Raw genomic sequence first — 26,816 nt, 5'->3', positions numbered from 1 at the left:
TACTTTTAAAACATCTCAGAAATGTACTGTCTCCCTAGCACTGCAAGTCTCCTAGGTATTAAGGGAGCCAAGCTGTGTTGCTGTCTGTGCTTCAGTGGCCACTGGCTGGATTGGGCAGGAATGTGGTGTCTTTCTGGCACTAGCAGACTGATGCATTTTTAGGGAGAGACCATGTAGGCGTAGCACTAAATTTAATCATGCATCTCTAACCAGATGTTCTTAACTAGGTGTCTGAGGTCATTGCTGACTGGCTGTCTCTTTGAGTCCTTCTAGTCTGCTCCTAAAAAGGACGGAGGTGGCAAACATGATCCGAGGACAACTGCTACTCCACAAAAACTCCTGTTAATTACTCTTCTGTGGTTCAGTTTTCAAAAGTAATGTGCTCTCTTAACCCATTCATTTTCTTTTCTCCATCGGTTGATGTAGTATTTATTGTCTTCTGTGTCGAGCTCCTTGCTGAGTGCTCTTCGTCTTTACTCTCCTTGAAGTTAGGATATTCATGAACATACTCTCAACTCTTATTTCCTATCAATGTCAAATCTATAGAATGCTCCCCCTGTGTGCCTGCCTAACTTACAACGGGATTCAATGCCACCAAGACCAGTTAAGTCAAGGGAAGTTGGACTGTTTTTTAGTCTATTGTTGCACTTACTGTCAGTTATTCTTGAGGATTCAAAAGAAATACTACTGTAAGCAGAAGATTTCTTCACTAGTGTTCTTGGCCCTGTAAACCTTTTAGGGTGGTTTTATAAAAATGTTAAAGGTGTGAACTTTGACTTAACATTACACAAGAATTATTCTGTTTCTGATCTCAGTCTACTTACTGTATCTACCAATTTAGCTGTAATGACAGAAATTAAACATGCTCCTGGCTTAGAATTTAGTCATATGATGCTGGTTCCAAGGAACTGACTTAGATAACTTTTTAGAAATAAGCCTACCCAAAAAGCAATTTCATTTTGCACTTGATCATGTGTGGTTTGAATAGTGCTTTCTCATACAAAATAATACTAACTAAAGCCCCTCTTTCAGAATAGATTTGAACCATGAAAAACTACACCTATATATTGGCATATACAGTTGTTTTCAAGATGATGATGCAACTAACTTTTGGATCAGTTTCCTGAGGCCACTGTAACAAAGTACCATGAACTGAGTTGCCCAAACAATGGAAATATGTTGTCTCAGTTCTGGAGGTTAGAAGTCCAAGATCAAGGTGCTGGCAGGGCTGGTTCTGTCTGAGGGTTTATTGGAAAGAATCTGTTCCAGGCCTCTCTCCCGGCTTCTGATGGTTTGTTGGCAATCTTTGGTGTTCGTTCGCTTATAGATATATCACCCCAATATATGTCTTCATCTTCACATGGTGTTCTCCCTGCTGTAGGTCTGTCCCCAAATTTCCCCTTTAATGAGGACACCGGTAATACTGGGTTAGGGTCTCACCCTTCTCCAGTATGACCTCATCTTCATCACATTCGCACCAACCTTATTTCCAGAGAAGGTCACATTCTGCATTACTGGTGGTTAGGACATCAGCACATACATTTGGGGTGTATGTAATTTAATGCATAACACTTGTGATTTAAATTATGTTTTATAATAGTTATCCTTCCATTCCTTCAGCAAATATTTATAGTCTATGTGCCAAACACTGTGCTAGGTACTGGGAATGTGATAATAAATCAGATACCATCCTTATCTTCAAGAAAGTTCAGTTCATAGATTTGTTCCTCTTCATCTATAGCTTTTTCACTTTCAAGAAAATGAAATAAAAAGGGACCGTAAATAATTAAAGACTATAGCGCAAGGTAGTTAAAAACAATAATACTGACCAATATTTGTCGGACACTACAAAACATCATCATGCCAATTATCTCACTTAATCCTAAACAGTACAAGGTAGGAACTGTTACTATCACCTCTGTTTACAGATGAGGAAACTCAAGTTCAGAGAAGCCTATCAAATGGCAGAGTGAGGATTTAAACCTAAATGGTCTGGCACCTGAGCTGGCTTCCCCTGCTATATAAGCCTCATGTTGTACGTCTTCTAATGGTGGGAAGAATTGAAAGAATGTCCTTGCTCTGTTTTTGAACAAGGATGCACAGCAATACCTATGGCCAGTCCCAGGGTAGAGTTATCATTTCTTCTCTTTCTCTTTGCTGCTTTCTTTTCGGCTGGCCGACATTCACACGCCCATCAGCGTTGTTTCTTCCATCAGCACGTCTTCCTATGTATCTCACATCTCCTTCACTCCCCCTTTCCTTAGAGGGCTTTCTTTTCTACCCAGAAACTGAATTTCCACCAGAAAGTATGCTAATTCCAGGTTCTTTACTGGGGAATTAATTGAGTGGAATGGTGGTTGGCCAACTATTGTAGGTCGAAGAACAGAAAACATCTCACCTTTTAGGGATAAACCTTTTGGAAATTTGGAAAGTGAAGGGGTGGGGCTAAGGTTTTTCCAGAAGACAAAACAATCCTATTTTCAGACCTTATCTATTGATGCCGCCCCTTCCCCTATCACAACCCCAGCATCTGTGGGGCTTTGGACACTGGTTTCCCATTGACATGGTGACAGGAGGTAAGGGTGGATCAGTGGTACATTTTTTCTTCAGGATTTAAGGCAAAAGTATGTCAGCAAAGACACCTTTGTGAGGAAAAGTGAGATGTGATAAACTGAGGCTAGCTAGTTCTCAGAGCTGATGCGTCTCCAAAATTAACTCCAGAATAAATCAGTCTCCAGTCATACCTTACAGTCCCTTTCCTAATAGTGACAAGATTCTGAGGGTGAAACTTTTGTGTTTGATTAAGTAGTGTCCCATGAGTAATTATAGAGCGGGTATCTAGACTAAATATTTCAAAAATATTTCTAAAGACTTTAATAGGAGCCTTTCCACTGTGAAGAAGCCACAGTTCAAAAGTGACTCCATTTTAGCGACAAGCCTTGCATTTCCAATCTGTTAAATGACAGCAAATACCACAGTTACCACGAATCATTCCAGAAATATCTTTCAAAAGTCTTCATACAAATTGTCATTGGAAGTACAAACTTAAATAGGGTAAATTCCAGAGATGCAGAATCTTATTTGTTTCTAAAAAATCTTTCTCTTGAAATTTTTATAGACATGGTCTGTTTACTTAACTATTGTTAATGTTCCTGCATGAGCTGTGTCTTGGGCACCATTATTCATTATTCATTTATTCAACAAACATGTACTGAGTATCTATTTTATTCCAAGTACTGACATCAGGGCCAAGGATACAAAGTGAAGTGAGAGGAAGAGCTTATCTTCCAGGAACAGATTGTCTAAAAAATCCAGGAACTGTACTTGGGAGTAGGAGGGAAGGCATGCTTTCCCCCTTTGCCTGTGACACAGTAGTGGTACCAAGAAAGTTGTTTAGGGACTAGTTATTTATTCAGATACTGTTCATTCTTAAAAACTTACAGTGTGGTATAGAAATAGTATCTTAATAAAGCTGCTTGAAAACAAGACATTTACAGTGTACACCAATGTCTTTTCTCCCAAGAGACCGGCAGAGTCTGGCACGTAAATTCTCTTGCACTGACTGTGGCCTCACTGTGTCCCTCTGCAGAGTTCCCCATCTCCCCTGGCCCATGTCCTGGAGTGATAATCCTGTCTCCTTTCATGGTTATGCTACTGGCTGTGAACTCAAATCCCCTTCATTCAGAAATTTCCTGTGCAACCCTCCAGAAAAATTGTATATAAATATCCTCTTCCAAAAAAAGAGAATAACTGAATGGAATGTTTGGAAATGTTCCAAGGTACTTCCTCAACCTTAGAAAAAAAATCCCCAGTCTGCTATGTTTGTACTCACTAATCCACAGGAACAGAGTTGGAAGAGTAAATCAGGACAAGCAAAAGGCCTATTGGTAGGGAGGATCTGGAGAAGAAGTATCTTGGCAGCTTATTTCCAGCAGAGAAACGAGGTAGGAGCACCTGTCTCATCAGAAGATGAGAAGGGAGGCAGTCCTCTTTTCAAAAGGTTTATCTCTAAAAGGTAAAAACAATTCAAAGCATGTCTTGATGGGGAGCATTGGGGTTGGTGTAAATAAATAAAATACAGATGTCTAGATATGAAACAGATTTTTCTTGGTTAAAGAGAAAAATGAGGTTCCACTTCCATTAATGGTTGAGTAGCTTCTACCAGACCAACCATTCCATAAGTAACACTTATAAAGTCTGGACAAAATATCAGAAAACAACTATATGAAGGCATTGGAAAGTGACCAAAGCAGGCAGAAATTGGAGGAGAGTCAACACTTGGAAGGAAGGAAGAACATTGGGTAGGTTTCCCATTTTTTAATAACTCTTTACCTGAGGGCAGGCTTCAGGCAGCATCACACAGAAAGCTAAAGCTCAAAAACTTGTAATCTTACAGGTTAAGTATTCAGAGACAATGCTTGGAGCAACCACAGCTGAAACGTGGAGAATATTCCAGGAAAGAGAGCCACAGAGAGGCCCCCAATTTAGGCGTATAAACTCTGCCTGAAAATCTGGCTCAGCCCTGTACTCTGTATGTGCAGGGCAGAATCCAAACAGCCTATGTATACTGAAAAGAATTGAACAGGGTTTTCAGCTGCTGCTCAGCAAGGAAAGATAAAGTTTGGAGTTTGAGTTCTGCCAAATTAATTGTTAACTAAAACAAAAATCAATATTCTTGAGAAGAACATAACAGAGTTTAGAGTCTCTATAATGTATTATTCACCAAGTCCAGGATACAACCCTAAATTACTATACAGAAGAAGAAACAGGAAAATGTGACCAGTGCTCTAAGGAAAAGACAATCAAGAGATGAACCCCATGCCTGCCTCACATATTATAATTAGCACACAAGGATTTTAAGGTAATTATTAGTTTTATTAACTATACTTAAGGATGTAAAAGAAAATTTAATTTTCAACAGAGAAACAGAAGCTAAAGAGAAATAACCAAATGCAAATTCTAGAACTAGATATTAAAATAACTGATACAAAAACTGACTGGATGGGCTTAACTGCAGATGGACATTGCAGAAGAATGAGTACCCTTAAATCGGTTAATAAGAAATGATCCAATCTGAAAAAAACAAAACAAAACAAACAAACAAACAAAAAAACCAGTAGAAAGCCTGGAGAAAAAAATGAGCAGAGCCCCAGTGACTTTTTGAACAATATTGATAGGTCCAACATTAGGTATAATTGGAGTTCCATAAGCGAGAGTGAGAAAGGAAAGAAAGGAAAGAAAGGAAGGAAAGGAAGAAAGAAAAGAAAGAGGGAAGGAAGGAAGGGAGGAAGGGAGGAAGTAAGGAAGGGAATTCGAAGAATCAATGGTCAAAGTGTTTCCAAATTTGGTGAAATAGCCAAGACACTTGGCAAACATCAAGCAGGGTAAGTACAAAGAGAACCATATATAGGCACATCATAATCAAAGCACTGAAATCCAAAATTAAAGACAAAACTTTTAAAGCAGCCAGAGAAAAACAGTACATTGTGAACAGGGCAACAAAGATACGTAATGGCAGCTGACTACTAATCAGAAGTAGGAAGGCAATTGAATGGCATATTTAAGGCCCTGAAAGGAAAAAGCACTAGAACTTTATTTTATATCTTGTAAAAGTAACCAGAATTTTGGCAAAAATACCATTCATGAATGAAAAGTGAAATATAGGAATTTTAATATAAATGAAAATTAAGAGAACTCACTGCCAGCAGACCAGGACCATAAAAAATGCTAAAGAAATATTTAGTACTATGTGCTTAGCAGTATTCTCCATGTTTTATGTAGTAGTTTGTGTTTGCCAAGAAGCCCAGCCTAGACCAAAGTTTCAACTGAAGTAGTTTATTTGGTAGATGTTACAGGCTGAACTGTGTGCCCCCGCCAAATTTATATGTTGAAGTCCTAATCCCTGGCACCTCAAAATGTAACCTGCTTGGAGGTAAGAGTTTTTAAAGAGGTGATTAAGTTAAAATGAGGTCTTTTTTTAAAAAACTGAAGTTACAATGTGTCACTTTCTGGAGCACAGCACAATGTCCCAGTCATGCGTATACATACATACATTTGTTTTCATAAAAATGGGGTCTTTAGGGTGGGCCCTAATCCATGACAGATGTGTTTATAAGAAGAGGACATCTGGACACCTGGACAGATGGCAGGAATGGGTATGCACAGAGAGGTGACCCTGTGAGGACACAGCAAGGAGGTGGCCATTTGCAAACCAAGCAGAGGGCGGCCTCAGGAGGAGCTCAACCTGCTGCCCCCTTGAGCTCAGATTTCTAGTCTTCCGAGCTGTGAAAATTAAGTTTCTGCTGTTTAAGTCACCCAGGCAGCCCTAGCAAACTCAACTACCAGGTGATCCCAGGAAGCTCAGTGGGAAGGTAGGTGGAAAAGGCAGCCAGTAGAGGGTGCCTTGTTAAGCTGTGGGCACTCCTGTGGGATCACAGGAATTAAGGGGACCAGGTTTGGAGCCCCACAGATGTGAGTTCAATCTTACTAACTCTATCTGTGAAATAGGGATGATGTCACCACATAATGAGAATAAATACAGTCCACATAAAACTCCTGGTCAGTATTTCACATATTTTTAGTGCTCAGTTAGTATCATGCTCTCATTATTTGAGTCCACGATGATGCTGTAAGATTGGTGTACATGCCGGTAATTTCTTTTGGGGCATTTTCAGTAATTAAAATAATTAAAATTTAAGTCATGTTGGGAATCTTAACAGTATTGTGATTTATAGTGTTTACTACAGTGTCTTAGTAAATACTTCATATACTAAATACATAAACATTTAGTATATATTCAATAGTAATTCATCTACATATGCATGATTTTCATATTGGAGGATCTGGGCCCTACTGAAATTATATTCCTTTGTGCTCTGAGTTTCCTGCTTCCATAATCACATTATGTATAGTATAATACATACATATTTTATTGGTGACATATGTCAGGTGTTTTCTTCCTCTAAGTCCCATGATTTGAAAAGGGACTTTTGGTGAGTCATCGTCTTGGTGTCTGGTGGTGACGAGTGACTTTTTCGTCTGTCTACCGCCTCCAAGCATGGCTTCCTGAAATAAGGCTTCGGTTCCCTAAATGCTGATTGGTTGTGGTGACTTGTTTTTGCGTGGATGCTGCCACAGCATTCCTGGAATTACCTTTGATAGGCCTCGTGGGGCTTCCTGGCAAGCAGGAGAGTACTTTGTAACAGAGATGTCAGGTACTTAAGTAAATTACCTTTAATTATGAAAACCACAAAGGCTCATAGCAGGATTAGTGATCAAAATAGATTATCCTTTTATTAGCAGTAGTTAAGAGGAATAAAAATTTAAATGCAGAAGTTCAATCTTCATATTTAAAAAAATTTCAGGTCATAAAACTCAGACTGAAAGAGCAATTTACTTTAAAAATGTATTTTTTAAGAGAATGTTGAAAACACACTTTTAATAGTTTTATTTTTATTAAAAGCATGATAAGCATTTTTTGTTCAATAAAAGAAAAAAATCAATTTATATGTGTATTAGAACTGCTACTAGGAATTGGGAGATTGAAAAAACAGGATTTGATTTAAATGTTCACTCATTCACGGACAAGATATTTATTAAGCAGTAAATATTACTAAGCATTAATCTAGGTGTTATAGTCACAACTATGAAAAAATACACTAAAAAAAAAGAAAGAAAAAATTAGTATCCTTACATTTGAAAAAAATTTTTTGATAAACAAAATATCCAGAAAAAATTATGAAAGAATGATGACTTAAAACAGTTCCTTATGTCAGCAAATGTCAAAGAAACAGTCAATTAAACCCCAGATGATAAGCCCACGATTATTATTTCCAATTTCAATTCCAAATTATTTCCAACTTGGAAAATGATTTACCAAAACCAAAACCAAAAAAAAAATAGAAACAATCACATTATAGATAACTAGGAAAACTACCATGAAAATGGCGAAGGCAATAACTGAACAGAGTACTTAAAGGATGGTGGCCATTTAAAATCTTTTATTTTTATTTTTAATGATTTTTTTTTTAGCAGAGGTAGTGGGGATTGAACCCAGGACCTTGTGCATGCTAAGCATGTGCTCTTCTACTGAGCTAGACCCTCACCCCTTAAAAACTTTGAAACCATGCACCAACAAGCAATTCCAAATATAACTATATATCTATCAGTTCCAATGAGAAAAGATTCGAGGCATAGAATAAAATAAACGTTGCGATAAGAGAAAAATATCAAAGTTATCTGAATGTCCACACAAAGTCTATATTTTGGTGAGTTCCCTTTGATGCTTTTTAGGCCCTTACTGTGTGTTCAGGAAATCTATTTCTTCTGTTCAGAGTAATCAAGTTCTGGCCAATTGACCCGTATAAACTAAATTCAAGAGACCTAAACAAGCCAGACTGATTATGTCAGTTTATTCATTAATACCTTTACAGAGGACAAAAGCCTCATAGGTATTCAAGACAACCATCCCCAGAAAAAAAAAAAAAAAGGCTCTTGGATGAATTTAAGGATGTCTCCTTTAGACTATGGAAGAGCTAAAAGAATTACCTTGTGGAATACAGTTCCCTCAATACATGTATACTGAACATTTACTCTGTGTCCAGCATGGTACTAAAACTGAGGATCCAGATTTTAATAAAACCTGTCCAGTCCTTCAAAGAGCTAATGGGGCAACATGGAGGAATAACTATTGCACACTACGTGGTATGAAGGACGTACTAGGGAAACACAGAGGAGGTTATTACCTTAGCCTTGGGAGAATGAGTAATGGTTTCCTAGTGGATATGATACTTTAGTAGAATTGAAAGGAGGAGTCAATGGAAAAAATTCAGTCCAGCCACAGCAACAAATACAAGGACACAGAGTATTTAGGAAACAGCATGTGTTACTATCACATGTGTGAGGTCATCGGACAGATGATGACATTGGAGATGAAGGCTGGGACCTGTTGTTTCAGTCAGGAAGAGACATGGAAGAGAAAAATTAGATCAACCTTATGTTTTAGAAAGATCTTTCTGGCAATGCTGTGGAGGACAGGGTGGGTACGGGAAGTCAGGAGGGAAGTTAAGGGTATTCCAACAGCCCAGGGGAAAATTGTAAGGCAGTTAAAATCCATGGATTTTACAGCTGCCTCTGAGCATGACTGAGTGTCCAGCTAAAGGAAATGTTTTTCCCCCAGGACAGTGTTGGATACACACCAACAAATATATCTGCACTGATCCTAATTTTTCTCAAATCCACCCAAACAATAAGCAAACAATTAACTCCATATGTTTATCTTTTATTAGACTATGTTTCTGTCTCTCCACAGAGCTCAGGAGATAACAAATCACTGACAAGATTTTAAGAGAGAGCGGGCTGTAATAATACCAACACTACTTACTGTGTATTGAAGTCTAACAATCCCCTTACTATACAGGTAGGAGACAGGCCTTTTGTTACACCAGGACCCCTCAGGAGTGTGGGAGCCGTGGGGAGTACTCCGGGAGTGGGGATGGAGTCAGGAGTGCGGGGCAGGGTTCGGGGGATATGGACTATGGTAGTTAAACACTATGAAGAAGAAATCAGGATTTCTTACACAGCTAAGAACCTGGTTTCAGCTATGCACTCTGAAGAGTATTGGGATTTTTTACTAAGACCCAACAGGATTTGGGGTCCCCAATTACATAAAAAAAGATAATTTATCTGTAAGTATTTTTACACACATCAACAAGTTTGAACACTGCTGATTCTAGTTAAGCAACCCAGGTACTGCAAAAGTGATGTCCCAGCAGGAGGACACGTTTCAGATTTGGAACACCAGCACGCCTCTGTATTTGTTTAAGAGTGTTCAATCAACAATCAACAAATAGCTTCAGTTTTAGATTTCCAGTTCTAACCTACATGTGCCCTTGAGGCCACTGAACTAGCTACATAGCAGGAATTTTTATCTACTGCTATGACTTTTCAATATTCATCAATTTATAAGGCAAATTAGTTTCTATTGCTTCTAAAATTACAAGTGACTTGTTTTTATAATAATAGTCCTTTATTTTAAACTAAACTACAACTAAAACTGTATAATATTTAAATTTTTAAAGTAAATTCTAAAAATGTAGTGTGATTTCTTTAAAAATCAGATGCCGGCAAGGGACAGGAAGCCTTGTTTAATCTGTTCATTAGACCAAGTGAGTGGATGTAATCACTGAACGACTTCTAACCAAACAGCCACATACTTGATAAAAGTGGGGAAGTCTCCTTTGAGAGGAGTCTGTCATTATTAGAAAAGAAACACTGTGGAAATTCCTGCCAGGGCTGTGCAGTAGGAGGGGTAGCTATAATTTCTCCTTCTTCCAAGCTTTGCCAAGTTTACAAGCTCCTTATATGTACAAAGGACTAACTAACACTAGCTTTTCAAAACCAAGAAGTCCACAGTAATGTGTAAATTAAATCTAGGCTGGAGTAAAGGAAAGACTGGAGAAATTTTAACACCTCTAAGAGATAAGTATAGCAGTCTGGAGCTTTAAAAAGTCCTGGAAACTAGTAGAGACTAAGATAAATTGGAGCCAATTAGCCAAAAAAATGAAATAATGAAACTAAGTAATGATTTAAAAAATAGTGAGGAAGAGATACACAAAAGTTTGTGTTTTCTAAATTTTATTCTAAGTTTTTATCTTTAGAGAAGTGATTGTTAGACAGAACGGCCTTTTCCAGAACTAGTATGTTGTAATGCTTCTGTTAGTACCTTGAAGTGGAATTGACAGGTAACTTACCTACACATATAATTTTTAAAATTATGATAGAGCCCTAATTATAAATATAAAGGAGAAATAAAAGGAAGAATATTAACAGCAAAAGAATCTGCATTTTGATATGTAAATGCTTGGGCACAGCTCCACTGAGGCAGAGCAGAGGAGTCCGATGCAGGGAAGGGGCAGCCTGGCAGGGGAGCTGCATTGGTGACTTGATACCAGCAGCAGCGGTATCGGTTGGCAAAGTTCCAAACACAACATAGTACAACATCCCCTCTGTTAAGACAGAAATCATAATCCCAGAAAACTCAGTGCATAATAAACTGTACTCCCTCTCCTCCCCCTACTCAATTAAAGATATTTCATGTTTTTAAAGAAACCAAGGTACAAGGAAGGTAAAGAAAAGGGTTGTAGAAAAAAGATGAAACTAAAAGTTAGCACACCCGACTTCAAGCCCTGAATTTTCCCCTGTAGTGAACATTGGCCCTTTTGGGTGCCCAGTGTCTGAGTCTCCTTCCTTGACTTGGGAATACGCCTCCTACCATAGTGTGAGGTTTGCTGGGAGATACGACTCTTCCTCCCAGTGTAAGGTACCAGACAGTCCCTCTCCCTGTCCCTGACTTAGGGAGTCCCTGCCTGGGACTTAGCATCAGAAGAGATCAGACAAAACCGTGGAGTAGTTACAGATAATTGCAGTGGTGGTGGTGCTGTCGAGAGTCAAAATGACTAGTAGTGTCTGGAAGAGCTCCTGCCCGCCTCCCTTAACTTTCTGAGCTTGGTTCTCCTTCGGTTCCCCAAGATCCTGCAAGAAATTATTTTCTTGGCTTCTGTTGATCAGAATCAATTTGTTGACTGCAGCCATGAGCCCCGATAGGTCTCATTTTCTCTGAGCCTCAGTTTCCTTACATGCACAATGATTAGAATTCCTGGCTTATTAAAGCTCCTTCCAGGCTTGATGGCTAGCAGTCAGTGAATCTACGAAGGCCAGTGCTGGGGGTAAATCCTTTATATGCAGCTTGAGTTTAAGAATTAGGAGTACTCTTAAGACTTTGTAAGCAAAGTATTCCAGTGCCTGGAGCGTACAAGCCCTCAATAAATGAGTCTTCATTACTGACACAGACTGATACCTAAGACATATTTTTAAAGGATAAAGCTGCTTTTTTTATATTTGGTATGATCTGGGTTCAGTAGGGATTTGCTTTGTACACCAATGTACCCTCTCTGAATATAGTAGGTACTTTATAAAGAGCTGTTGAAATGAATTTCTATAAAATAAAAAACTATCATTTGCTAGCATGTACACAGAAAGATTCTGAAATAATCTGGAGGAGTGGTTTATTAGCTTGCCAGGGCTGCCATAACAAGATACCACAGACTGGATGGCTTAAACAACAGAAATTCATTTTCTCTTAGTTCTGGAGATCAGACAGCAGAGCTCAAGACACCAGCAGGCATCGTTCCTTCTGAGGTGTCACTCCTTGGCTTGCAGATGGCTGCCTTCTTGCTGTGTATTCACTTGGTGCACTTGTACGTCTGATGTTTCTTTGTGTGTCCAAATTTCTTCTTCTTGTGAGGGTACTAGTCAGATTGGATTAAAGCCCACCCTAAGAGCCTCATTTTAACTTCATCTTCTCTTTAAAGGCCCTGTCTCTAAATACAGTCACATTCTCAGGTCCTGGGGGCTAAGATTTCAATATGAATTTTGGGGGGACTCAATTCAGTCCACAGTTGATGGCAATATGATTTACTTTTTCTAAATAATATTTTCTAAGGTGTTTCTGTGACGTTTAAATATTTTACAAGGGGCCTAACTATTTTATAATTTGGAAAGTAATAATGTTAGAACAAAACAAAAATATTTTGCATTTGTAATTAAAATATAGTTAGATTCTGGGCTTAGATGATTCCAAACAGAGTCTTCATTTATGTGAATGTTTCCTGGGGCATTTGAAAGTGGTGAGGGATGTAAGGATAATTCCTCGTTGTAGGACTGACCTGGGCCTTGCAGGATGTACAGCACACCCCACACCCCACAACCAATGCCAGTAGCATCCTTCCTCTGTCACTCTGGCAACCAGAAAATGCTCCTTCTCCCTGTTTCTAAAAACTCCCCCATTGATCATCACCACTATGTGAAAGTATAATTTTACACGAATATTTGCAAATGTTTAAAAGCGTTTTCTTCTTTCTCCCTTTTTCTTTTAAAATAACATAGGGAGAAATCATAATTTCTTTTAGCTATGTCAGTGGGAAGCCTGGCTGTGTCTGAGTCATGGCAGAGTAGTACCATGATAGCTAAAGTTGTCCAAAGACAGTTAAGCCTCTCACTGCAGTTTCTCCAAATTGCAGGCATGATGCTCAGGAAAAAACCGTAAGAATAGCTAATGTGTCATGAGCACTGAATGTGTGCTAGGCGCTGTCCTAAGTGCTTTACATAGGGAAATTCATTTATTCTTTACAATAACCCTATGCTAGGTCTTACTATTTGACAGATGAAGAAACAGGCACAGTTCGGTTCAGGACTTGCAACTGATGGAGCTGTGCTTCAGAAGCATTCTGTCCAGCTTCAGGGCTGCCATGCTCAGCCACCGCAGGATACTAGCTCTCCTTACTGCGTGCTTCCTGGGTGCCCAGCGTACATTATGGCATGCGATCTCACAGAAACAGTGAAACTGCTGTCATTATCTCAGTTTTACAGATCTAGAAACTAAGAGGCTCGAATCTCTTTTGAAAAGTAGACTAGACTGCTTACGTGAATATAGTTTTATTAATTGTACAAAATAATGGCAAAGAAAGATATTGCCACAATCAAATCAGTATCAAGGACCAAAGAAATTGTATGAATATAGATTCTATTTCAAATCTCTTTAAGGATAGTAGCCAGTCACTTCTCATTGAATCTTCTGAGGTTCTGTCTGAGTGTCTTATTATTGGATAAGATGTATCGTGTAGAAGTGATTTCTATGTATGATACTGGTTTTCTCCAAGGGTGAGTGCAAAATAACTCACTTGGGCTAACAGCAGTCCCAATTTTAAGAGGAGGCAGTCTCAGAGATTTTTAAGAAAGTCAGTCTCCTCATGCTGCCAAGGAGTACCCACATTCTTGGAGCACCAGCCCAATTACAGTTGGTGTAATTGTGAGCATCAGCTGAAGTAAAACCTTACAAAGGCTGTCAGAAAATGCACTAAGGGCAAATAGGAATGGCTTTTTTTTTTTTTGATATAGTTGGGAAAAATTATATAATCAACTTTTTCTGATTTCTTGTAGTATTCTCCCTTACCAGATACTAGTCTGCGGCTCTTTTTCTACTACTACTGTTTTGAATTAAGTGTATTTTCTTTTTTCCCAGATTTTGATTTTTCAGGAAAAAGTACACATAGTTCTTTTTCTTGAAAACTAATACTTCTCCAAATATTTTTCTTATCGTGAAATAGCACAACATAACAGTTCTGAAAAAGAAAAAAAAACCCTCTAATCCTACCATATTAAAACGTTACCCTATCTGAGAATAACTTTCCAGATTTTATCTGCAAAAAACTTTAATATAATTTGTACACATATGTACATAACACTTTACAGTGACTTTCACTTAATAATGTAATTATTTTCCCTGTTTCTATAGATCTTATAATGATAATTTGTAATGGGTATGTAACATTCCTTTGAGTGGATGTAACAAAATTTACTTAGCAGTTCTTTTCTGGTTGGTCATTTAGGTTGTTACTAATTATTCTCTACTCTACACAGGCAATAAATTTTATTATCTTTGTGCTGAAAGTTCCCAAAAATATGATTTGATGTTCCACTGTAGTTTATAATCACAAATTAGACTCCCTGGCTATTTTAGGATCTGTTATTTGAAGAAAGGTGTTTTGCAATATCTCCAAATAAGAAAATGAAAGATATTTTATTTTCAGCTTAATTACATTATATCCTCATTTCAGTCCAGCTTTACTTTATTGGCAAGGACTGTCAGTACTATCATTGTCAAATCACTCCTATTATTATTACAAGGGATCTAACAAATCATGTAGGTTTTTATGTTAAAAATTCTTTTTAAAACCTTATACTTATTTTATAAATAAAAAAGTAATATTACATAATGGTGACTCTGCACTTCATAAGGAAACAGGCTTATTAGCTGGAATGAGTTGTATTTGATGTGAGGAAAGCTTATCCAGTTGTAGATTTGTTGACTAAAAAAGGGTTGTTATGTATTTGATAGGTTAACAAAGTAAGTTCTTGTCTCTCATCATCCTATCCCTAAATCCTGAGTTGTGTGTGTGTGTGTGTGTGTGTGTGTGTGCGCGCGCGTGCAAGCGCGCGCGTGAGAGAAAGAGACAGAGACAGGGAGAGAGACTGATACTTGAAACAGTTTAGGCACAGTCCTTCCTGACAAAATAGAAATGCTTTAAGTACCTAAAATCATAATTTTATATCACTTCTGACTGCAGGCTGTATGCTTTGGCTTCTAGGTGTTTTTAGGCATCAGGGATTTAGAGAACAAATAGTGCCTTTTTTCTGTGAAGAGGTTTCCTTACGATTGGTTATTTTGATTTAGAAAAGTTCTCAGCCTAGATTTTTAAAAAGGGAGTACACCCTAACTTTTTGATTTTTTTTTTTTTTTTGATGTACCCCAGAAACTTCCCACCCACCCAGTCTTAAAAACGACTCAATCTGCTTGGCATCGATGGCTGTAGGGATAATCATTGGCTTCTTTTTCTTGCGAGCATAATACGTATCAGGGTTCACCAGCACCACCTAGTGGCCTTAAACTGATTCAACAGCTCCTTGGAAATAAAACAGGACCCAAAAGTTCAGGGCCTCTCTCGCAATGAATTGCACACACATGCAGAAAAACACCAGGTTCAACTTCCGCAGAAGTAAATCCACTTTAAGTAGTCCTGCTTTTACTTTGTTAACCTTTTTTTTAAATAGAAAGGTAAGACTATTTATAGGGCAAGAAAACGGAGTCTGGCGTATGCTGGCTCTTTTTGGCAGATCTGTAGCAATACATATACTTTGAACTAACACCTGGTTTTTGAAAGTTGAGTAGGAATTTATAAAAGCTAAAAAAATTACCACAATGAGTGACATAAATTACCCTCTCCATGAGCAGTGTAAAAAGTCTACGGAGTCCAAGGAGCATTTAGTTTCTGCGTATGCATTCCATAGCACCTCCTGGATGACAGTCCCTTCTCCCAGTAAGGAATGCGGTTTCTTTTTCTAGACGAATAGCAAACAATTTTTTTTCTTGTGCCTGCTGATTTTTACGCACATTATAACAATAATATTGCTGAGTAGGGGGAAAGATTTGAAAAATGCAGAAGTCAAAATTAACAGCAAGGGGAAAACACAGTTCACAGTCCCTCCACTAAATACAATCACCGCTTCTGTGTTACTATTTCGTACACATCGACCCTGAGCACCAACTCTGGAGCTAGATCTGCCTTGCTCTAAATTTCAAGTGGGTCATGGGGTAGCTGTGACTTGGACAAGTTACTCAGCCTTCTTGGTGCCCTGGTTTCCTGATGTCTAGGATGGGGATAATGAATAGTTCTGCTGCTCTGGGCCTTGTGAGGATTAAATAATGGATACACAGTGGAGTTTTCAGAATAGGGCCTGTATGTCATAAACACCCTGTTAGCTATTACGTTCCCACTTTTCTATTTCCTCCAACTCCTTCTTACTGTTATTAGATACTATGCACCAGACATCCTGCTAGAAACTAACATTTTTATGTCCTTCCAGTTTTTTCTTTTGTAGTTTCTGTCCTTTTTTTTTGTCCCCTTCCCCTCTCCCCTCTGTCCTTTAATAGTTGAAATTGTACTATATTTGTATAAATATTTATATCACTAAAAATTATATTGTAATGTTATTCATTCATAAGTGTGATTTTTAATGACTGGTAAATACTATTACCTTAGTGTTACTATTTGGCCTAATACAAGATGAGGACAGAATCTGTGTATGTGGATTTTTTTTAAGATGTAAAATGAAAATGAAAAAAAAATTTTTTAAAAAGGCAAACATAAAGGTTTGTTTTCTCTTCTGAAAACAAAAGAATGTAACATGATGTATTTTGGAATCCTAAATTTCTGGTTTTATTTTCTTTTTGGCTAGTAGATTCACTTATTTTTTCTCATCAAGCACCACATATACATATATCTATATACAGGGCGTGATGCTAAGGGCTGGGGATATAATGATGAATAAGGTACCTTCCTGAATAAATCTGAAGTTTGAGGTACTCAAAATGACACAGAGGGAACACTAGGAAGAGCAACTATATCTGCCTGAGAAAGTTGACATTTAAGCTGGTATTAATAGGAATTTGCTAGGAAGGATGGATGTGGAATAAAAGTATTCTGGGCAGAAGAGTCATCAGTGAGTAAAACTGGAAGTCGGGGATTGCCGAGAAAGCACTGAACTGTTATTCATCAAGTGGAGGGTATGTGCATGGTGGGACAGAAGGAGGCAGGACGGGAAATCAGACTGACAGTGCTGCTAGGGCCTGGAAATGAAACACCAGTTTATAATTTACCTAGTAGAAGTAGTAATGAGTAGGATAAGAAGTGTTGCTGTGGAAGGCAGGCAGAGACTGTCAGCCACTCAGGGTGGTTGTATGATTTAGCAGCCACCAGTGACCTTAGCGAAAAAGGAGCTTGAAGCTGAGGACTGAGTGTGGAGAAAGCAATTTGAGACGCTGAGTCTGACAGCAGACTCTTTTTCCAGTAAGTTTGTTGGGAAAACTGAGAGCGGAAGCAGGAAAAGCAACTATGATGGTGCAGTATCTTCATGATGGAGATCTGAGAATTTCTATAGAGCAAGAAGTCTAACTGGTAGTTTATTAACACAATATACGATATTTACTTCATCCACTGGTCTGAAATTAAGAATGTCTCTCTATATTTATCTATTTCTCTATATCTTGGGCTGGAACACAAAGGTTGACTTTTAGTTTGAGGATAGGTGAAACTCACAAGTTGGACCTGGCTCAAGGCTTTTATTTTGGTTTACCAAGAAAGCAGTTAATGAACAGTGTTAAGGATATAAATGAGATAAGGATACAGGTAGGTGAATTCAGCTGCCCACTTCCAATCTTGTTTGGTTATCATAAAAATTTTGAGGCTTGTGGTGGCCTCAATAGCTCTAGCAACTGAAATGTCAGAAAAGCATAGTATTGTGGGCTTAAAAAAACAAACAAAAATTTATTTAAGGTGAGAATTCTGTTTTTAAGGAAGCCACATCACCCAAGCCTAATGTCTGGGTCCTGCATCTTGAAACTCTGGCTGTATCTGCTCTGGGAAATCTTGCTTTACACTTACGTTCCTCTAAGGCCTCTTCATGGCAAGACATGGCAGGCCTACGATATACGACGCAAGGTAGAAGACACAAGGCAAGGGTTTCCTTCCTTCACTTTTGGTTCTAGTACAAAAGCTCATGTTCATGAAACAAAGGTATAACAAGTATTCCATCAATTTTCCTCTGCAGTCTAGGAACTTCCGTGTTTTGTAAAAGGCAATGTAAGTTTAAGAGATGTTTTCAATCCAACAGCCTTTCTCAGCTCAGCTACTTCTCTTGACTTCTTTTCTTTGAACATCTACGCAAAGACACCTTATCTTCGATGGTGGCAAAGGGTGTTATCTTCAGGGAATTTTGTCAGAGCCCAGATAAAAATCTCCAGATTTGCTGCACTCTTATGAAATTTTTCCTCAGGGTGACTTTCTTGAGATGTATCAATAAAAATGGGTATATTTCATATCTAATATGCAGGGAAGACCAACATGAAGACTTCAGAGACTGCTTATAATATTCCTTGTGGATTTGAAGTTTTTGCTGCATTCATAAATATGGAAAAAGTATCTACATAACAAGACTAATTAGTACATCTCTGAAATAGTGTTTATGCCTAGACAGATATAATCAGACACTTCTTAAAAACTGCTGTCAAATGTCACTTAATATCTTTAGCACATTTTAGTAAATCCTGAAATATTATATGGTCTTCCAGTATCAAATTTGTTGCTTCAATTTCTTAATGTTCTGTGAATTTGAGGAGGTTAAGATCATAGTAGTACATTCTCTTAATCTCTTGAAAGACCTATTTTATCAGATTTTCTAATCTTAGTATATCTGTCTTTTAGAGTAGATGATAGCTATAAATGCCAGTGAAAAAGCAGTTAAGATTATCAACGAGGGGCAATAATTTTGGGTGTCTCTGAAGTCAAGTATGTTACACAAATTTGTGTTTCAGGCAAAAAAGTGATGAAAAATCCTTTCCTGGTCTTATATCCGTAGGCCCTGGAGCAAAAGTTTGAATCTGGTTTTGTTTATGCTAGACAAGAGTATTGTTACAAGGTAACACAGATGTCAGCGGCTTCAGTGTTTTATTCCTAAGTGGATATGAAGTAAAACTGAAGTTTAGGACTAATGTGGCACACTGTCAGGCAACACTGCTAACTGGTTAAAACTTGGAAAAAGCTAAGTAAGTACTGGAGAATGAAATGTATTTTCTGTATTTTTCACTGAATTGTGTGTCCTTACTTTCAATTAACACAAAACTAAAACCAACTTTAGTATCTTGTTTTTAATCATCAGTATAAACAGTTCTTCAGTTTCTTACACTTATTAGCCTCTTAATTTCAGTATCTATGTATCTATCTATCGCTATGTCTGTTTATTTACAACTTTAGCCTTTAGGTTATTTTTTGTAACGTTGGTCTCATTAGTTTATGAGGTCCTAACCACAGGACAGTGTGACAAGAGCAGAAAGTAGGGTTAGGTCATTACAAAATAACAGTTGCTGCTTGAACCACACAGGTTTGAACTGTGAGGGTCCACTTACACTCTGATGTTTTTCAGTAGTAAATACGAGAGTACTACCTGGTCTGAGGTTGGCTCAATCTGCGGGTATGGAAGGCTGGTTGTAAGTCATATGCAGATTTTCCACTGCAAGGTGGGTGGGCACCCCAGCCTCTGTGTTATTCAAGGATCAACTGTAGTCTGATTCTTGTTCATTTCTGAGTCTGAAAATGCTTAATTTTGATCAGAAATTTGAAAATGATGACAACTGGAATTTCTGAGCATATCTTAAACTACATAAATATTACCAGTGACAACTGAAAGCAACCTACAAACTTTATGTGCTCCTTATCAAATTACCCAAGACATTTTTCATAGAACTAGAACAAATAATCCTAAAATTTTTATGGAATCACAAAGACCCAGAATTGCCAAAGTAATACTGAGGAAAAAGAATGAAGCTGGAGGAATAACCCTCCCAGACTTCAGACAATATTAAAGAGCTACAGTAATTAAAATAGCATGGTACTGGCACAAAAAGAGACATATGGATCAATGGAACAAAATAGACAGCCTAGAAATAAACCCACACACCTACACACCTGTCAATTAATCTTCGACAAAGGAGGCAAGAGCATACAATGGAGAAAAGAGAGTTTTTTCAGCAAGTGGTGGTGGAAAGACTGGAGAGATGCATGTAAAAATTAATGAAGTGAGAACACCCCTTACACCATACACAAAATAAACTCAAAATGGCATAAAGACTTAAATGTAAGATAGGATACTATAAATCTCCTAGAAGAGAACAAAGGCAAAACATTCTCTGACACAAATCACAGCAATATTCTCTTAGGTCAGTATAACAAGGCACAAGAAATAAAAGCAAAAGTAAACAAATGGGACCTAATTAAACTTACAAGCTTTTGCATAGCAAAGGAAACCATAAACAAAATGAAAAGACAACCTACTGACTGGGAGAAAATATTTGCAAACGATGCAACTGACAAGCGCTTAATTTCCAGAATATACAAGCTCATACAACTCAATAACAAAAAAACAAACAACCCAATCCAAAAATGGGCAGAAGACCTAGATAGACATTTCTCCAATGAAGACATAGAGATGGCCAATAGGCATATGAAAAGATGCTCAATATCACTAATTATCAGAGAAATGCAAATCAAAACTACAATGAGGTATCACCTCACACGAGTCAGACTGGCCATCATTCGGAAGTCCACAAACAATAAATGCTGGAGAGGCTGTGGAGAAAAAGGAACCCTCCTACATTGTTGGTGGGAATGTAATTTGGTGCAGCCATTATGGAAGACAAGGAGATTCCTTAAAAAACTAAAAATAGACTTACCATATGATCCAGAAATCCCAGTCCTGGGCATATATCAAGAGGACGCTCTAATTTGAAAAGACACCTGTTCATACCAGCACTATATACAATAGCCAAGATATGGAAGCAACCTAAATGTCCACTGACAGATGATTGAATGAAAAAGTTGTGGTACACACATGTAAACACACACACACACACACACAGTTGAATACTACTCAGCCATAAAAATAATGCCATTTGCAGCAACATGGATGAACCTAGAGATTATCATACTAAGTGACGTAAGTCAGACAAAAACAAATATATAATAACACTTCTATGTGGAATTAAAAATGATATAAATAAACTTATTTACAAAACAGAAATAGACTTACACACAGAAAACAAACCTATGGTTACCAAAGGGGAAAGTGAGGGAGGGGTAAATTGGGATTTAAGAGATTAGCAGATACAAACTACTATATATAAAATAAACAAGTTTCTACTGTATAGCACAAGGAACTATATTCAATACCTTATAATAACCTATAATGAAAAAGAATATGTATATATGTATAATAAATCACTATGCTGTACACCAGAAACTAACACAACACTGAAAATCAACTATACTTCAATTAAAAAAAATTACCAGTAACAAAGAATATAGGCTTATATTACATTTAATAGTGTTAATTATGAAGACATTTCAAACTTATTTGAAGGATAACCTTACAAGTGAAGTAGAAACCAGTACAAATTTTGGTTAGCTTGTTAGGAAGCAAAATACTCTAAGAAATGTTCTGAACATTATTTTCATTATTAAAGTGAGGATAATTTTTATACTTGTTTGAGGTGCTGTAATATGTCTACTGATATTCCCAGCTGTTTTACCAAACTAGCTGTCTGTTCTAAAATCCAAGTGAGGCTTGGGTTTTCGGAATGTGCATGCTCCTGTGAACTACAACATTCTAAAGATGAAGAATCTACCCTTGTAAGACTCTTGCTACAGTTTTTGTTAAACTCAGCATTATTTTCACAGAGTCTTTCGTCTTTGGCTTCATCAATCTTTTCCTCAGCTGGAGCTACATGACAAAGGTCCATATCCTGAATAGAGTCCAATAAATCTACAACATGGGGCTGTGAAGTGATTGATTTCAGATGTCTGAGTACACACTCTTCACACTGGCCAACTGCATCCAGAAGCTTATTTATTTTACTGATCAAAGCCGAACTATTATCATGAAGGTGACACCAGGAAAGCAAAGCACTGAACAAAAATATAAACAAGAGTTAAACAGGAAAAAAACCTAAACAAAGGCTTTTAAAATTTTTGATGCTAAGGCATACAGGTTTCTCTTCCAGATAACACCACACAAAAATTATTAATAATAATGCAAGTCACAATCATGAAAGTAATGATAGTAAAACTAGCATTAAAAATATAAGGGAATTATCTTTGAATAGGAATTAATCAACTAGACTTAATCACATAAACTGCTTATAATTCATAACCCCTCCTTCATAGTTCCACATCCACATTTCCTGGTTTTAGATATTCCCCTTATGACTGTGCAGCTTCTGTTGAAGAGGGAAACAACTCACAGAAAAGAAAGGTCAGAAAACTTAGTTTCTCCCTTAAGGACATCAACCAGCTTCTAAATTAGTGATTCTCAATTTTAGATGCACTTTAGAATCACTGGGAGACTTTTAAACTTATCAAGGCCCAGGTCACACCCGAGACCAGTTAAATCAGCATCTCTGGGGGTATTATTTTTTAAAGCTTCCTGCTGATTACCAGGTGCAGCCAAGGCTGAAAACCATTGTTCTAACCCTGTAGCTGCTTGCCATCAAAATTGGTGATTATGAAAAAAAAGTTTTGAGACAACTTCACTTTTCCAACTTTGTTATAGAGCAGACATTTTGCTGAGCTAACTAACAATCTTCCTGAAGAAGGTTAGAATTCTTCTAGTCCTAATAAATATTTTTCTTTACTTTTGTATTATAGACAGTCCTTTTGTTTTTTGACATTTTGGATTGTTCAGATAATTACATCATGAAATAATGGTTGTTGTGAAAAGTAATGATGTTTTTAAAAATGGAATCAATTGAGATAAGATTTAGCAATAAGCTTTCTAAGCTTCTAAGAGTCATTTTTAACTTGATGTGAAGATGAACATGTGATCATCTTCCTACTGCAGTACACTGCAGATGCTGATTCCTGATGGTTGAATTTTCTAAAACCTAAAATACAATGAATTTTTGTTCTGATACCTTTGTTTTATACCTGTTAAAAATCAGCAATTCTTTGAAGCATTTTATGTTTTTCTCTACAGGGGACAGTTTAAAAGGTACAAAGCATCAAAGAGGACCAGCCTGTCATGTTCCTAGCTCCATGTGCCATTTGATCACTTGGCTCTGATACATGCCATTGTTGACATGGACTCTTCACAGGTATTCGAAGTTCACGACTAAAGTAAATGGAATCACTTTTCTATTACCAGCTATAATTTTCATCATGTACTTCTGGTCTATGTGTCTGTTATACTGTGTTCTGCCACATGTGCAAGACTGAAAGTTTGATTCAAAACCTGGAGATCTTTTTAATAACTTTTAAATACAGATTGGTGATAGTGCAGGTAGCAAAAAATATACACCTTCCTATCATTTCTTTGCAATGAAGACAAGACATGGCTCACATATTAAAGTGGACAAACTTTTTACTTTTTGAAGGCAACATTATTCTATGCTCTGCAGCATTCTTTTGTGGATTTAACACTAGGGAAAGCACTTCTGTTTAAACACTTTATTTCTACATATTAGTCTTATAAAAGTCCTCTAGTAGTATTAAGGTTAAAATGATTCAGCATTTAAGTTTTCAAAATTACCTTAATGTTCCTCTGAGTTGTCCATAGTTTATGATGACTTCTGCACCTTCCTTATAACCTTGATTGAAGCCTTGTTGAAGAGTGACTGCTTTGCCAGCATCTATTCCATCTCTATAACCTTCCTAAAAATGAGAAAGTAATGAAGAATCGCAACTGTAACTAATACCAAGTAAGCCACTGTAGGTTCTTCTAGAAAAGTCGTAGAACCAATTTAGAAAACTGATGAAAACAGGTCTTTCCAGTACTATTTACCATCATGGTTTAACACATGGTATAACCACACAACCAAAGTAGACTATGCTTCTAATAAAAAGTTTATTATTGGTTTATCCCGTTTTTGAAGTCCAGACTTATTGGATACATTTTCAAACACTGATTCTATATAGTTTTTAAAAGCCTTGTGTTAGCAATAGCGCCGCAAAAAGTAAACATGGAGAATTAGGTGTCTGGTCTCTTTATCAACTGGACTGGTGTGGGTTGGTGATGCAGGGCCCTAAGCAGGGTTACCATGGTCTTGGAAGTGAGGCAGGGAAAGCGAAAATTGGTTTAGTAAAAGGAAGATGAGCGGTCTGATTTTAGAAATTTTGCTTGATATCTAAATTCAAGTAAACGGCACATTCTCTGTGGGCAGGTATTTTGCTCTGTCACAGCACTCAAAAGATGCTCAGTACTTACTGGGTCTAGCCTTAGCTTCAGGTAAAACATTTCTGAAACTGACAACGTGGTTATTGTGTTGAGTGAATATTACTTCACTGAAATATTAAACAAGGGCAGATTTAGTGGTAATTTAGTGGTTGGCAAGGGTATCAGGTGAAATGGACCTCACCTTGAACTAAGCTCCGACTGCACCACCTGGAAAACTGGGTGTATGATATTAAGCTGAGTCTCAATGAATAAATGGTGAGACGAATTACAAATGGATAATTCACAGCCAATAAATTAAAAAAAATCCTATATGACTGAAAAATTGACACAACATTGTAAACTGACTATACTTCAATAAAAACAGATTTAAAAAATTAATATTCCTTTACCTAGCCGCCAGTATTCTATCCTAGCTTTCCCTTATTGCCCTTCGACAACATTCTTAAGCTCACTTTTTCCATATGAACTGATTAAGTCCATTCCTAACTTTAGGCTCCCCACCTATTCAAGCAATCCATGTAAACTGCGCCAATGTCCTTTGACAGTCGTAATTAGTACAGTCACTCTATACGTTTCTTCTCCAACCCCTTCCCTGTGCTCCGCATCAAACTACAATCTCTTCAAAGCCCAGACAAAGTTTATTCTGGTCTGTCCCCGGCGTCTAAAGCACTCCGCGGGTGACTGAGGAACGTGTCCTGTGGTGTCACACACTTTCAAGTAACCCTCTGCGAAACCCTGGAAGGATGCGGCCCGGACTGAGTGGCAAGGGGCAGGGAGGGCAGCGTCGGGCCACGCCGGGACCACTCCGGCCTCCGCTCTTAGGACCACGCTTCTTCACAATTCCGCGCTCCTCTTTCCACAACCCGCCACAGCAAGGGACCCCAGCCCCCTCCACGCAGCTTTACTTTGATTCGTCTCTGCATGTGGCTCCGCCATTCTCGCTGCACCAAGAGCGACTCGTCCGCTTCCTCGTCAAATACGTCCCCCTCCTCAGCAAGACCCCGGACCGAAGCAGCACCTTGAACCCACGACATCACCGAGGCAACCACGGGGCCGCCGTGCGCCGGAAGCGCCGGCAACTCCTTCCGGTCTAAGGGGCGGGGAGAAGGCTGAGGGCCGGGGCTCGCGGGACGGCTGCGCGTGCTCGTGGGTGTGCGCGGCGGCAGGACATTGGGCGGGGAATTGCAGGTGGGTCTCGGCTCTGGTCGGAGCTTTTCGCTCCCTGGTGACTTGGAGGCTTCCTCACTTGACTCAGTGTGGGCGAGCGCTTGCTGTGGGCGAGGCGGACTCCTCCCGCGTGGGACCGGTCCGACCTTGACCTCTGCGGAAGGCAGCGCCGACCCTCAGTGAAACACTGTCCGTTCCCGCCATGGTCTCTTCAGTGATCTGGGATTTGGAGACGCGCACGTTGGCGAAAGCTTTCAAGATAGTTAGGTTGAGGGACTCCATCTGTTTTAGAACCTCCCTCAGTGCATTTAAGGGATTGACAGACCGCCTTTTTTTTAATTGTTAGGAGTGTGGAGCAAAGGACAGTAAGATCAAAAGCTTAAATCCTACGGCCACTGTGAGATCACTAAATATAGGTTACATTAGTATAAAGTGAAATACATTTCTTATTGATTCACAGTGTCCTTCACCGACTCCCAATCCCTCTCAAATGCTAGGAAAGCAGACCATTGCTCGGTGAGGATCGGGGCTTGTTTATCTATATGTAGTGAGCGCCAGCACTGTTCTGCCCCGTAGTAGATGTTGAAACAGATGTTAGTGAATGAATGGAGACTAGCAGTATTCCTGTTTTGCCCTTTGCCTGGTCATGTGGTAATGATTCATTTAGCTAGCATATTTTCTTGAATGCCTACCTTGTGCCAGGCACCGATGTAGGCTTTTGGAATGCATAAGTGAACGACACAGACATAAGTCCCAGACCTGGTAGACTTTATATTCATATAGAATTGACAGAGGGTAAACAGTAAGCACTATATAAGTAAATTATAACAAACTGAGAGCCATAAGTATATGTGGGAGTGAGGGCGGGTCCGTGGTACACGTTATAATTTTAAGTGTTGAGGGAATTTTCTTTGTATATATTTTTTGTATATATGAAAAAAAAATGATATACCTCGTATGTATAAAAACATTTTATACGTCGCCACAAAAAAATACCTTAATAAGCTAAAAAGAGCGATATTTTTGGTGGGGGGAGGTAATTAGTTTTATTGTCTTAATGGAGGCACTGAGGATTGAACCCAAGACCTCATGCATGCTAGGCAGGTGCTATACAACTGAGCTATACTCCCCCCTACCATGAACAGAGATTTTTACAGGTCGTATTTTCTGATCATAATCCAACAAAATTGGTAATAATAAAAGTGGCCCCAGTAACTTTAACTATAAATACAATATTGGACATTAGAAACACC

General features: G+C 38.2%; 1 protein-coding gene and 1 long non-coding RNA gene across 5 annotated transcripts in view; one reads left to right on the top strand and one right to left on the bottom strand.

Annotated features, from left to right (window-relative positions):
* Nucleotides 1–21,528: 21,528 nt before the first annotated feature.
* On the bottom strand, nucleotides 21,529–25,477 carry YAE1 (YAE1 maturation factor of ABCE1). The gene is made up of 3 exons (XM_010947245.3): nucleotides 25,302–25,477; nucleotides 23,752–23,873; nucleotides 21,529–22,133 (listed from the first exon to the last, which is right to left on the bottom strand). Exons 1-3 carry the CDS (start codon nucleotides 25,428–25,430, stop codon nucleotides 21,704–21,706), a joined length of 681 nt encoding a protein of 226 aa, XP_010945547.2. The 5' UTR covers nucleotides 25,431–25,477; the 3' UTR covers nucleotides 21,529–21,703.
* Nucleotides 25,478–25,487: 10 nt separating this feature from the next.
* LOC123614601 (uncharacterized) overlaps nucleotides 25,488–26,816 on the top strand; it is a 136,131-nt gene continuing 134,802 nt past the window's right edge. For all 4 annotated transcript variants that reach the window (XR_006722037.2, XR_006722038.2, XR_012508281.1 and 1 more), the window contains exon 1: nucleotides 25,488–25,584. This is a non-coding gene — a long non-coding RNA (uncharacterized LOC123614601). The remainder of the gene's footprint in view (nucleotides 25,585–26,816) is intronic.

Source organism: Camelus bactrianus, chromosome 7, assembly GCF_048773025.1.
Source record: "Camelus bactrianus isolate YW-2024 breed Bactrian camel chromosome 7, ASM4877302v1, whole genome shotgun sequence".
NCBI classification, from domain to species: domain Eukaryota; kingdom Metazoa; phylum Chordata; class Mammalia; order Artiodactyla; family Camelidae; genus Camelus; species Camelus bactrianus.
The sequence above is the reverse complement of the archived record's forward strand: the minus strand, read 5'-3'. Positions and strand labels throughout refer to the sequence as shown.